Here is a 12,581-nt window from a genome sequence, read left to right on the forward strand (position 1 = left end):
AATGGTTATCCGTGCTTTACAAGCAGTTTATTCAAGGATTTTATTGATTTATTCGTTAACTGAATATCATACAGATACAGGTAATTCAAATAAATACTAACCATATGATTGAATATCTCACGTTTCAGTTTCGTTCTTATTTCTCACCACATTAAGCTATTCTCACTCGATACTTTCTATGGAATGGCTTAAATGAGCCTAGGTGTTTATTGCATAAAATAATACTCCCTCCGTCCACGAAATGAGTACCCATTTGTGGACGGCACAGGTTTTAAGAAATGTATGGAGTGTAGTGTGAATAGTTTAAGGGCCCCACTTTTTGAGTGTATTAATTAAAGAGATGTGTGGGGTATACTTGCCAAAAAGGGAAATGGGTACTCATTTCGTGGACGGACGAAAAAGAAAATATGGGTACTCATTTCGTGGACGGAGGGAGTAACAACTTTAATCATTTAGATCATGAAGATCTACAATGGATTTCATCACTTTGATGAATAAATTCATAGTCGAGTGTTCAAATTATGTAGGTAACAATTTTTTTTTAATTAATAAGTTTTTTACAACAAATTCATAATATTTTATAGCAAATTCATAATGTATCATCAGGACTTAGACTCATTTATATAATTAAAAAAATTATAAACAAAAAGTATGCATCCGATTGGCTCTTCCATCTTACTTCTCTTATTTTCGCCCATAACTTATTTGGTGAAGAAATGGGCCGTAGTTATTTTCCATTAACTGCTAATTGCATGTCGCGTTAGGCCCACGAGTTAAACACAATTCTAAGGGGATTTATAAGTCCAATTAATAAAAATTTAACTTAGACAATGGGCTATATAAACTCTCAACCAATTTAAGTTTTCATGTTAAATGAATGTCCGAATCTCGCAAAAAGTTAAAAATGATAAAACTACTATAGATCAAAAGGTTGAGACATTATTGAAATGCTTTTAGAGCATCTCCAATGCATGGTGTCTTAGGGGGTGTCTTAGATGGTGGTTCCCACCTAAGACACACCCCTCTCCAATGCATTGGTGCTTAGAGGGTGTCTTAAATCTCAATTTCCACAAAATTCATATTTCTACACTTTTATTTTTAAATTCTCAATTTCATTAAAAATAAAATTAAACATTACAATAATTAAAATAAAATTAAAAATATAATTAAAATAGAATTTTTCAAATTTAAAAAATAGAATTTCAATTTTTTTTTAATTGGGCGCGTCCTCCGGACGCGCCACACATTTCTCGCCTTCGACCCGTGTTTTGGCTAATACACCGCCTCGCATCAGGGCGGGTCTCCAATGCAGCCTCACTCCCTAAGCCTCAGATCGATCCTCCACTTGCACCGGCGAGTGGAGATGCTCTTAAAGTTAGGTCTACTATTGTGCAACAGTGTCAAAAGATTGAAACTTAATTTGCATTTATCTAAAAAAAATATAGATATCATAAATTTGATGGATCAATTAGTTTTGAGCTTATATACGTTTAATTCTTCACATACTCACCATATATGTCATGAAGATAATCTATCACCCAAAGTATACGTAGTGAGCCATTCACTTACTAGCCCTATACACCCCAAGTTACCTACTTAGATAAAATATTAATTCTAGTGATTTAACCCACTCGACAAATCAAATATTTGAACCCTAATTAAACTATATATCTCGCGCCATATCGAGAATTTCAAAAGTATTTGTTAGAATTTAGATCCATAAATAATTGCATGGGGTCTTTTGTTCCATATATAATTTATTGTGTCCCATTGTATTTCATTCTTAATTTCATTATTTATAATTGTTTATTATAAAAATAATTAAAATATTATATAATGAATTCTAATTAATATTTATCACTAAAAAATAAAATTTTAAAAAGTATTATACCCCAGATTAATTAATCATAATAATAAATTTTTAATTCAAATAAACAGAAAATAATTATAAACCCTAACTGAATGAGTGGATCTTAGTTAATTATCTTGAAATTATTTTAATTAAAATTAAAGTAATAAAAATTATAACAAATTGAAAGTGAGATTACAATAGAACACAAAGGATCTCGTGTGAGATATAAGGTACAAAATCAATTTCGCAAGATAGACACTTGTGGTAATAATAATTTATTAATGATAGTGCAATACAAATTATTAAATGAAAACCACAGTCGATCTTCTCCAAAAGCTTTGCATCCCATAGAAGGATAAAAAATCAATCATTCAAGCGGCAACAACAAATTAAATACTATAAGTATATAGTCTGGTAAAGAGTTTGAAAAATTGCATGGTCATAACTAGAGCACAAAAATATGAAGCACACATTGATGATCCTAACTACAAAATGTGGTATTTCAAAAAGAGACGGCCAAATGCAGTTGGGAAGATTGTGTTATGTTACAAGGAAAATTGATGCATGATTCAACGATGGCTTTTTCACACGAAACCACCCTAGATATTTAGATACTAGAAATTGCTTGCAGCTACAAATGTAAAACTGCATGCTTTAGAATGATTTCACGTTATATATATAAGTATTAGAAATCGTTTGCAGGCATCAAACAGTTGGCATTTGAGGGACCGAAGAACAACTCCAAGCAGAATGAAGGGCCACAGATGGAACGCCCTTTCTGCCCCACTTTATCCAAATCTCTTATCGAAAACTGCAATAGGCTTCCGGTTATGAAGGCCGTGTTGAAGCAGACGTAGAAGAGGCGCCCTCCGATCAGCTTCTCATAGAAAATCACCCGCACATCTCCCGTCAACTGGAAACACACAACCACGCAATGAACGGAAACTGAGAGAGAAAAAAATTGGTGTTGATCTAGGTTAAGGAATGGGCAGTACCCGCAACGGCTTCTCGTAGTGATGGCCGAGGCAAGTCTTCTGGTAGATAATGGAGCTTTCGGTGTCCATCTGGACAACCAGACGCGGCTCTTCATCGGCGTCTTTCTTCCCCTCGCCGTCCCTGTCCACGAAGGAGTAGTAATATCGGGACTCGTACGACTTCTCATTATCCGTTCCGATTCTCCTGCAGCATGTCTTGGACACTTCCACCGAAGGCCGGTAGCGTTGCTCGGCTATCTCCTGCAGCTCCGAGACGACGACGAACACCTGAGAAATGTTGGCGGCGTCGTAGAGGCGGATGTGCTGGAGCTCTCTGGTGCAGGGCTGAGGCAAATTTACGTATGGGGAAGAAGCAAGATCGAGGGTGTTTGAGTGTGAGAGCGTTTTCTCCCAGTATGCGACGTAGCGACGCTGGCTGGCTATCGACACTCCTTCGTTATTTGTGGTTCGCCTCTCCGCGTACAAATGCAAGGCCTTCTCCGCGGGCATGCCGGTGTACACTAGATAACAAGAAACCATCAAGCCAGTTCGACCTTTTCCTGCCTGCAACATACAGGTGCAACACTTATTAATTAGTGTCCTATTTTTACAAGTTCGAAAGTTGTTGTCCTAATTTCCAAATTAACCTAAGTTACTGTCCTAAAAAACCCTCTGACTCTCTCTCTCTCTCTATATAGATTAGAAACGTATAGATGTACCATGCAGTGCACAACTGCAATGTTTTTAGGATCGGTTGCGAGCCAGGAATGGACATCTTGACAAAAGTCCTTGACCATAGACAAGGGCGGGACATGGTTGTCATCAAATGGGAATCTCTCGACACATCCATTGAAATGCAGAGGGTCGTAGTCTTCCTCAATGCACAAGTTGTAGACCTTGTAGTGGCCTCGGTGTTTCATCTCGAGCACGGATTTCACCTGCCAGAGAGGGTTGCGGTACATGGCGCGCATGCGCTCCGCTGGGAACGACATCGCGAGGATGCGATCGGTGATGTACGTCATGTCGAGATCGTATCCGTCCACCAGCAGCCGCCGCCTCTTCTTCGACACGAGGTTGCGTATGTAGTTCTTCCAGAGGCAGCTCACCAGCTGGCTCCGAACAAAACGGACATTCATGCTGCTCTCGGGGCTTTTCTGCCCCTTCTTTGACATCTTCAACCCCATTTCACCGCCTCATCTAAACTTGCCTGCACCAACCCTACTTGATTTCTCATTGATATTCATATACAAAGGAAAAGAAAATTAAAGATGATGATCATGAAAAAAGCGTACCAAAATACATGCAATGATGCAAGACAAATAGTAATATTGTTATGTTGGAGAGAGAGCGAATATTGTGGGATTTCGTACATGTTAATTATGAAAGCGATGGATAAGCTTGGAACAATCAAAGTGAATCGAAGAAGATCACCAAGATTGGTCCAAGAATGGAGAAAGTAAGGAGAAAAAATTCAGTCCTGTGTTGATGATGCTTCTTCTTTAAGATGGCCAAATCAAACAGATGATGAAGAAGCCCATGTCCAGTTTTGGGTCCCACGAATTTTTTCTCTAATTAATTTACTCTATTCTCTCTGTTTTTTTTTTCTTCAGATTTTTGTCCACAGCTCCGACAACCTTAGACTTGGAGAAATTAAGGCCGATTCACCCGCCCTATGTGACATCTCTCTTTCTCTCTCTCTTCTATTTATTACCCTTGCAATAATGCAAATATATAAAATGATTTTATGCATGTTGATTATATTTTTCTTGGACCTACGTCAACATACGTAATATTATATTATAGGAGAAACTCTAGTCGAGGCAACTCAAATTTCATCATAATTCAACGCTATTTCTAAGTCTTCTAACTCAATAGTGTGCATACACACTATTGATAACAAAATCTGATACGATTCAATATGATCAATATTCTGTAATTTGATATTATTGAATATTACTAATGAAGTAAAACTCTCATAGAGTCTTGTTATATTATCACTAAAAAAAAAATTCCATTAGTGACATGAGGTTTGGTGGCTATTATGCATGTCATAAAAATTAGTGACATTTGTTGATGTAGCAAATCACTAATAATTACACTTTCAAACCCCACTAATTTTTGTGACACGAATATTAGCTACCAAGCCTCATGTCACTAATAGAAACTTTTTTTGTATGTTTTGTAATACTCCCTCCGTCCACAATTTAATGCCCTGTTTGGCTTTAAAAAACTGTCCACAAATTAATGCCCTGTTTTGCTTTTTGTACCTTTTTACTCTCCTATTTTTTCTATATTTACTACACTTTGCCACTAATGGACCCACCTTCAAACACCTTTTTCACTTTTATATTCTATATTTACTACACTTTATCACTTTATCACTTTAGTCAACTACTTTATCACTTTAGTCAACTACCCTTATATTTCATCCACATCACCTTTTTCAGCTTTCTTAGTCTCCGTGCCAGGACCCAAGTAGGGCATTAATTTGTGGACGGAGGGAGTATTACATTTAATTTTAGATTTTCTAAACTAGTTAGAAATATATTATAGTACTCCCTCCGTCTTCGAAAATATGACCTAAGGGAGCGAGGGTGGCATGAGTTTTGAGAAAACTTGTGTTGTTTATTTAGTATAACTCTCCATAAAGGTAAACCTTTTCTTAGTCGAACCAACACGAGTGTCGAATTTCCTAACAAAAATAATGTATTTTAACAATGAATTTACAAGAAGAATCAAGGTCGTGCCATAAAAGGCTTTTTCACACACTTCATTGAAATTTTTGGGGGTAGATAAAGTATTATCTCGAACTTGTCATGCATATATTTGATTTTCCATTGCAAATTTTAGGAGGGGGGGGGGGGGGAATTACATAAATGAAAGAATCACAACTCTCTCTTGATCTGCAGCTCATTCAAGATGATCATGAGGCCGGATCGCCAAGAAGATCGCCGCGCACTGCCTGAGACGACGGTGGCTGTCCCCATCGGCAGAGGCACGGCGCGTCCTCTGCAGGTGGCGCCGCCAACCTAGTTGGATGTTGACCGCGGCCCAAGTCCTCCAGTTTGACGAATAATATCTGGCCGTACGTGTCAGCCTCTCATTCGCGAACTTATAGCGGAAGTGATCCGTGATGTATTTAAGGCTGTTCGCATCGAGACCGAACGCCTCCGTTGAGTCAACGCAAGTCAACGTCGCGGACGACGGCGGCAGCCTATCCAAAAACGGCCGCCGGAGGCACCACGACATAAGCTCGTCCCCGAAGAATCCCCCCGCCTCGATCAGGCTCGTCGCCACCATTCCCCGGCTCAGGTTTTGGCTACTCTTCACGCGACCACGAACCACAAACACCATTCTCGCCACCGGGTCTCCCTCTCGTATGATCTATTTCAAACCAATCCATTCTTATTAATTAATAAACTCTTTTTTTTTTAAATTAATAATACTTCCTCCGTCTCTAAAAAATTTTGTAATTTGGACACGTCCACAAAATATAGGTCATGCATTTTCATTTATAGATGCTGAATCTTTTTTCACTCACATACACTCAACTACTCGTTTTCTTTAGAACTATTTTTCGGGGACGAAGCAAGTGAAGAGAGTACCTTCTCGCCTTTGGAGATGAGAATGGGCTTAACACGGTCGCATATGTTGTCGAGGATCAAATCATCCAAGCTGTGGAACAAGGGCACACGTTTGATGAGGTCAAGACAGAGGAAGCGCTTAATGTCGCGGCGGAGCCCCTCCGGCAGGTCCTTGATGGTGTCCATCTCGTTGTCGCCCCCGACGGCGGACCAGCGGTGGCGCTCGTAGCGGCGGACCCTCCGCCTGAGCTGGGACGGCAGCTGGCGCCGCTTCATCCACCACTCCATGTCGCGGCACCGCAGCTGCATCTTCCTCTTCTTGGCCATCACCGCGTGCAGAAACACCTGCAAATTAATCCTCTCAATCAATCAACATCATTTCCAACTCAAAAAAATATCACCTCAGCTCATGCATGCACCTTAATTTCTGGAACATTCTAGATAGAATCACCTGGATATTACCAATGAGCAGAGTGAAGAGCATCAAACCGCTCAGAACCGCGCTGATGCTGAACATCACCTCCAGCCACTGGCTCGTCGGCTCCAAGTCGTTCCCAAAAGTGCTACAACAAAATAAATAAATAAATCAAACCATATTAATTAATTTAAGTTATAAGAAGAAAGTATATATACCTCAAGGTCATCAATCCCCAGAAAATGGGATAAAGAATTTTGACGGCGATGGAGTTGCTGGAGACAACAGGGAGAGCCCATTTGTAGATTCCATATTGAAAAGGTCCATTAACATCGAAACAAGTAGAATTAATGGGAAGATGAGAAGCAGCAGCGGAGGAGCAGGAGAGAGAGATATCGGCATTGCACAAGGCGACGCGTTGGATGGCAAGAACATACCAGCAGCCGCCGGCGACCTTGAATTCAATTTGGGAATCAATTAATTAACGATAAATTAAATGAAATAAATATGGAAAGTGGAGATGGGGATTACGTGAGAAGCGATGAAGTAGGCGATGAGATTGAGGGCGAAACCCCACCAAATGGTGCCGAAGATGTAGCCGGTGACGTTGGCCATTCTTCGCATTAAGGAGATGCTGTGATACACTTTGGGGAGAAACTGGAAGAGGAACATCAGCAGCATAATCGTCATTATCGAACATATCTTGTTCTCTTTGATCAATCTCGGCACTACAAACCAGAACACCGCCTGCACCAACAACTTAATTTAACTTCATTTTAATTTTCAGTTTAGAGAGATTAATTAGGGTTCATTGTATTATACTACTATAATTTTTGTTTTTATAATAAGTATTAATGAACTAAATAGTAAGATACGAAATGTGACGCAACAAGCCGTGCCGTGGGAGACATGGATACTAATTAACATTACTACCAAAAAATGAAGCTTAAAAAGGTGTACACTCTAGTTTTGGAATAATCAACCCTACTCATTATTATTAACTCAAAATTGAAAATCAAATACCAAAAAATAGTAATAGACCTCAGTGTACTCCCTTTGTTCCACGTCAAGTGACCTAATTCTTTTTGGCACGGTTATTAAGGAGGGTAAGATTGTAGTATACAATATGTGAGCTCATATTTATTATAGTAAAAATTTATTACTAAAAAAGGAAACATGCTAAGTCGAATGTGACGGCCCGAAAAAAAAAACTAGACCAAATGAAATGGCACGAAAGGAGTAATAAATACCAACTAATTATTATATAGTTAAATTAAAATACAAAATTCAAATTAGGGAAAAGTATACTGCAAAAATAAAAGATATGCATAAATATATGAAACTTCAGAGTATAAAAAGCGTTTAAAAGGTAAAAATACACAAAGGAAAACGGCGACTTCTGTATATGGCACAAAAAATAAAATATAATCATTAAAGATAGCAGCAAGATTTTAGGACGTATCCTCCTACATCAACCACAGTAAAAATGCTATGTTTCTTTTCCATTTTTTAAGAAGCTGAAAATAAAAGAAGGCATCACCAAAATTCCTCCTATCAGTTAACCTCCAAAAACGATATGCAACAAAGAGAAAAACGAAACAAAAGAGAAAAAGCCAATATTCTGTTTCCACGTATCAACGTGTGATGTGATGGATTACTCGTGGTTAATTGGCTCTCCAAGCAATAAATTATTCACTTTGCATTAATAAATTCCCTAACAAACTGAATATCTATTTTTGTACTAGAATACAATTCCTATGCAAAAAGCTAGTTTATGGATCAAATCCTCTGTTGCCATCTCTTCATTTTTTCGGTATATAGTGTATTTAAAAATAAAATAAAATTGTAGTAACTACTTATTTTATTTGACTAGTATTTTTTTTATAAAGTATGTGGTTGACAATTCCACAATTACTCCATGATGGAACCTTTATCCATTCTGGTAGCGTCGAGTAATATTACAGTATGATTTATTACTTTGTTATATTTCTATATTATACTCTATCCGTCCACTAATTCAAGGTCTACTTGTCTTTTTAATATGTCCATCAATTCATGGCCTATCTATTTTTAGTAAGTATTTATTCATATTTTAATCACAAAAGTCAAATACATTTTTAAAATGTGGATCTATTTCTCCACTCAACTAATAAAATATAGGTCTCTTTCTCCACTCAACTAATAAAAATACATTTTTTTAAAATCCGTGTTTCCTCTTCTAGGTATTGAATTAGTGGACGGAGGGAGTAGTATTTTATATTTTATATTTTACTTCATCAATAAACTGGCTCTCTCGTCTCACCGATGTCAGAGAACGTGGAGCTAAAATTTAAAACTAAATTGAAGTGAATTATTTTATATATATCCACGTGTATATTAAGAGTTTAATTTTGGATACATGAGTAGGATAATATTAATAGTACTATTTTTTTAAATATATTTATACAAATAACAAACCTGCGGAACCGGGAGGATCACAAAAACATCAAACCAGAAGCCCCTTAGCGAGCGGAGGTAATGAGCAGCGACGGCGCGTGCGTCCCACACGAGCTTCCCGCAGCCGACGACGAGCGATTCCCTCGACACGTAAGCGATGCGGAACTGCAGCAACAGGTGGCAGAGGTGCACGGCGTCGACGCACGTCCGCAGCACGGTGACCGCCGCCGCCAGGCCGCCGTCCAGATACAGGCACGGCGAGCCGCCGCGGCCGATGGAGAGCGCGTAGAAGAAGAGCGGGTCCACCGCGAGGGCCATCCCACGCGCCAGCAGGAACGCGCGGTTCCACCGCTGCACACGCTTGCTGCGCGGGTCCAGCACGCTCCAGAGCCGCCGGGCGGACCGGGGCTCCGGTCCGCCGCCGTGCTTCTGGGCGCCGGCCCGGTCCCTTATGGGGAGCAGCGAGGAGCCGGCGGAGGCCTCCCACTCCGGCTGGTTGGCGCCGTCGCAGCTGGTGGAGTGGAAGACCGGAACCCCGACCTGCGTGCATGCGTAGCACTCGCCGCCGACGGAGAGGATCTGGTGGTCTTCGGCGGCGCCGTCGTCCAGCGATCCTCGCCGGAATATTCCAAACCACCTGCATTACAGAATGAGAATTGAATTATGGAACCCTAGGTATTAATTGTAGAGAGAGAGAGGTAATTTACCTTGGTGAGGTTGGATTGTGGGAAAGAGGCATGTTGGAAGGGTGAGGGAAACCATGGGAGGAGGAGGAGAGGTGAGAAGATGTGGGGAAAGGGGAAATGAAAATGGGGGTATAAATACGTTGGATTTTCTGATAAGTGAAGTAAAGAGGGAGGGAGTGAGATTATGCAGCGGCCAGCGCATCAAGGGAAAAGGACGAAGCTATAGCTACTATTCCAGCTAGCTTTGTCTAAGCTTCTCAAACCAATCGTATTACGTTGTCTATTCTCCTATCATTTTTGGAGTGTAACCGACCTCAATATTGTTAAACAAAAAAGGTTACTTATAAAGTGATACACTAAAATTGTAGAAAAAAAGTGGCCTTTTTAGTACCCGCGTTTAATTTATTTGCATGATTGATAAGATACATGATTAAGTACTTGTATATGTTATAGTAGAAAATAAACTCCCGTTAAGGAGGTGTTTGATTTGAGTGATAACATGAATACATGATTGATAAAATAATTCAACTTAATCAAGTGTTTAGTTTGCATAGTTTGGCCTGTGATGGATAACTCGGTTTGCACCTTAATCATGCAATTAAATGATTATTTATAACTTGAAAGTTGAGTTGATGGTTTAATATTATCTTTCATTTCTATTAATCTTATCCATTCCATCCACCAAATCAAATGCCCGTGAAAATTTAAAATACCCACATTTCTCACATATTCTGAAAAAGAGAACTGTTTGATAGCTATCAGAAGTCCATCTGGCAAGTGGGTAGATCATACTGTCACCGCGGCGATTAGATGCTCTAGCCACCAATTAGATGAACTTTTGACTGATAGTTGTCAAATCAATATGTTTTTCAAATTTTTCTTACATATTTTTAGGAGTGATACAACGAGACATAAAGAAAGTCAACAGGACTAACTATCCACATGGATGGATAGTATAGTTGGGTCACATAGTTTCATCCCACAGCTATAAACTAATCACAGAAAACCCGTAAATTTTGCTCAGCTCTACCACAAGAGGACAACCAGCCAGTTTTCGGAGAACTTCATCTGATTTTGCAATCGCCGCACTCATGAATGCATGCAGTGTATGTGAGCCCCTCGAAAAAGACTAGAATACCCATGTCATGTAAAACAGTGTAAATATATAGTTTGTAAAATTCTTTGTAAAGTCTACGTTCACTTCATTATCAGCAATACAACTTTAAGAGTTTTCTCTCCGAATTATTCCATGTTCTTGAGCTTCTCTTCAAATTTCTACGCTATATTTAACATTTAAGGATCCTTGAGTTTAATCGATGGAAATCATACAAAAAGGGAGAGAGCATGTGTTTTTCTTGCTCATTGATATCTCCTTGAGTCAGAGGGTTTTTTAGGACAGTAACTTAGGTTGATTTGGAAATTAGGACAATAACTTTCGAACTTGTAAAAATAAGACACTAATTAATAAGTGTTGCATCTGCAGGACATTTTTCGGCCAATTATCGAATTTTCGGACTTCCCCGCATGGACCAAGCACATGACATCCTATTTAGAGCAGTAAAAATGACGTGCTTGCCACATAATTAACCCCTCTGTGCGGGTTGTCATGTGCTTGATCCGTGTGAAAAAGTCCTAAAATTCGATAATTGGCCCAGAAATGTCTTGCAGGTGCAACGCTTATTAATTAGTGTCCTATTTTTACAAATTCTAAAGTTATTGTCTTAATTTCCAAATTAACCTAAGTTATTGTCCTAAAAACCCTCTGACTCATATTTCCTTAAATTAATCCACAAGAATATGGTTTTTCCATTGATTTAGACATTTTGGATAGGATCAACATTTAATTTGCCCTGTGCTGCCGTAGCCCCTCCTCCCATTTGCCCAGTGTCGCTCCTCTCTCCCTGCACCTTCCCCGTTGTTGTGCCACTGCTCTTTTTCCCAACCCTAATTCCCATTGTCGTTCCCTCCCTTCTCGCTTCTCTAGTTTTCCACCATCATCATCACTCGATCCACTGCGGACGTCACCTGCCCTCAAGATTGATCAGGATTTATTTCACCTCTCTCTCTCTAGATTCTTCAGCGTCGTCGTCTCGTCCACCACCGCCGCTTGCCCTATCTGAAATCACCATTGGTACACACTTTTACGAAAAAGTGTAACAATTTAATTAAATACAATGTTACATATTTTTCGCGATTATTACACGATTTTACACAATGGTATAAATCGAAAAAAGTGTGTAACAATGTATTTTACGCTGCTACACATTAGAATGATATTATGATAAGAAATGTTATTATTTCCACAATTTTATCTATATGACTAGAATTTCCTTTAATTATATGATTTTTGTTGTATGCATGACTAGAATTTCTTTTTGTTATTTGATTTTGGTTTGAATTGGGTGATGCCTCTACATGCACGTATTATGTGTTCAAATTGTAATTTACACCTCAAATTATTGATCAATAATTCATTAATTGGGTCCGACTCCGTGGGTCGAGTCTCCGAAAATAACAGCTAGGGGACGAATTCCAGATCTTAACAAACTTGTCTTTTAATTAATTAATGCTTATCAGAATTCTGAACCCACATGCTTCATGTACTCAAATATCTATATAATTCTATTACTATCT

The 12,581-nt window shown here is 39.0% G+C and overlaps 2 protein-coding genes across 5 annotated transcripts; both read right to left on the bottom strand.

The window, feature by feature from the left end:
• Nucleotides 1-2,267: 2,267 nt before the first annotated feature.
• LOC130989638 (phosphatidylinositol 3,4,5-trisphosphate 3-phosphatase and protein-tyrosine-phosphatase PTEN1) lies at nt 2,268-4,437 on the bottom strand. Of its 3 annotated transcripts, none has more exons than XM_057913668.1 (4): nt 4,197-4,437; nt 3,546-4,044; nt 2,848-3,390; nt 2,268-2,765 (listed from the first exon to the last, which is right to left on the bottom strand). In XM_057913668.1, exons 2-4 carry the CDS (start codon nt 4,008-4,010, stop codon nt 2,538-2,540), a joined length of 1,236 nt encoding a protein of 411 aa, XP_057769651.1. In that variant the 5' UTR covers nt 4,011-4,044; nt 4,197-4,437; the 3' UTR covers nt 2,268-2,537. The 3 variants fall into 3 exon arrangements, with proteins under 3 accessions (XP_057769651.1, XP_057769652.1, XP_057769650.1); XM_057913669.1 differs by having other exon boundaries at nt 3,546-4,033; nt 4,119-4,437; XM_057913667.1 differs by having other exon boundaries at nt 3,546-4,033; nt 4,197-4,436.
• A 1,077-nt stretch (nt 4,438-5,514) lies between these two features.
• Nucleotides 5,515-10,166, bottom strand: LOC130989622 (cyclic nucleotide-gated ion channel 2). 2 transcript variants are annotated; one of them, XM_057913646.1, is made up of 7 exons: nt 9,969-10,166; nt 9,283-9,898; nt 7,357-7,584; nt 7,044-7,279; nt 6,862-6,973; nt 6,432-6,755; nt 5,515-6,210 (listed from the first exon to the last, which is right to left on the bottom strand). In XM_057913646.1, exons 1-7 carry the CDS (start codon nt 9,998-10,000, stop codon nt 5,737-5,739), a joined length of 2,022 nt encoding a protein of 673 aa, XP_057769629.1. In that variant the 5' UTR covers nt 10,001-10,166; the 3' UTR covers nt 5,515-5,736. The 2 variants fall into 2 exon arrangements, with proteins under 2 accessions (XP_057769629.1, XP_057769630.1); XM_057913647.1 differs by having other exon boundaries at nt 7,357-7,572; nt 9,969-10,162.
• Between the last annotated feature and the right edge of the window lie 2,415 nt (nt 10,167-12,581).

The sequence above is a fragment of the Salvia miltiorrhiza genome, chromosome 6, assembly GCF_028751815.1.
Source record: "Salvia miltiorrhiza cultivar Shanhuang (shh) chromosome 6, IMPLAD_Smil_shh, whole genome shotgun sequence".
Taxonomy (NCBI): domain Eukaryota; kingdom Viridiplantae; phylum Streptophyta; class Magnoliopsida; order Lamiales; family Lamiaceae; genus Salvia; species Salvia miltiorrhiza.

Coding starts and splice junctions, on each gene's coding strand:
- LOC130989622 (XM_057913646.1), bottom strand. CDS start 10,000: ATGCCTCTTTCCCACAATCCAACCTCACCAAG. Junction 7,585..9,282: donor TGATCCTCCCGGTTCCGCAG/GTTTGTTATTTG, acceptor AGTTAAATTAAG/TTGTTGGTGCAGGCGGTGTT. Junction 6,211..6,431: donor TCATCTCCAAAGGCGAGAAG/GTACTCTCTTCA, acceptor GGTTTGAAATAG/ATCATACGAGAGGGAGACCC.
- LOC130989638 (XM_057913668.1), bottom strand. CDS start 4,010: ATGGGGTTGAAGATGTCAAAGAAGGGGCAGAAAAGCCCCGAGAGCAGC. Junction 3,391..3,545: donor TTGCAGTTGTGCACTGCATG/GTACATCTATAC, acceptor TGTATGTTGCAG/GCAGGAAAAGGTCGAACTGG. Junction 2,766..2,847: donor ACTACGAGAAGCCGTTGCGG/GTACTGCCCATT, acceptor GTGTGTTTCCAG/TTGACGGGAGATGTGCGGGT.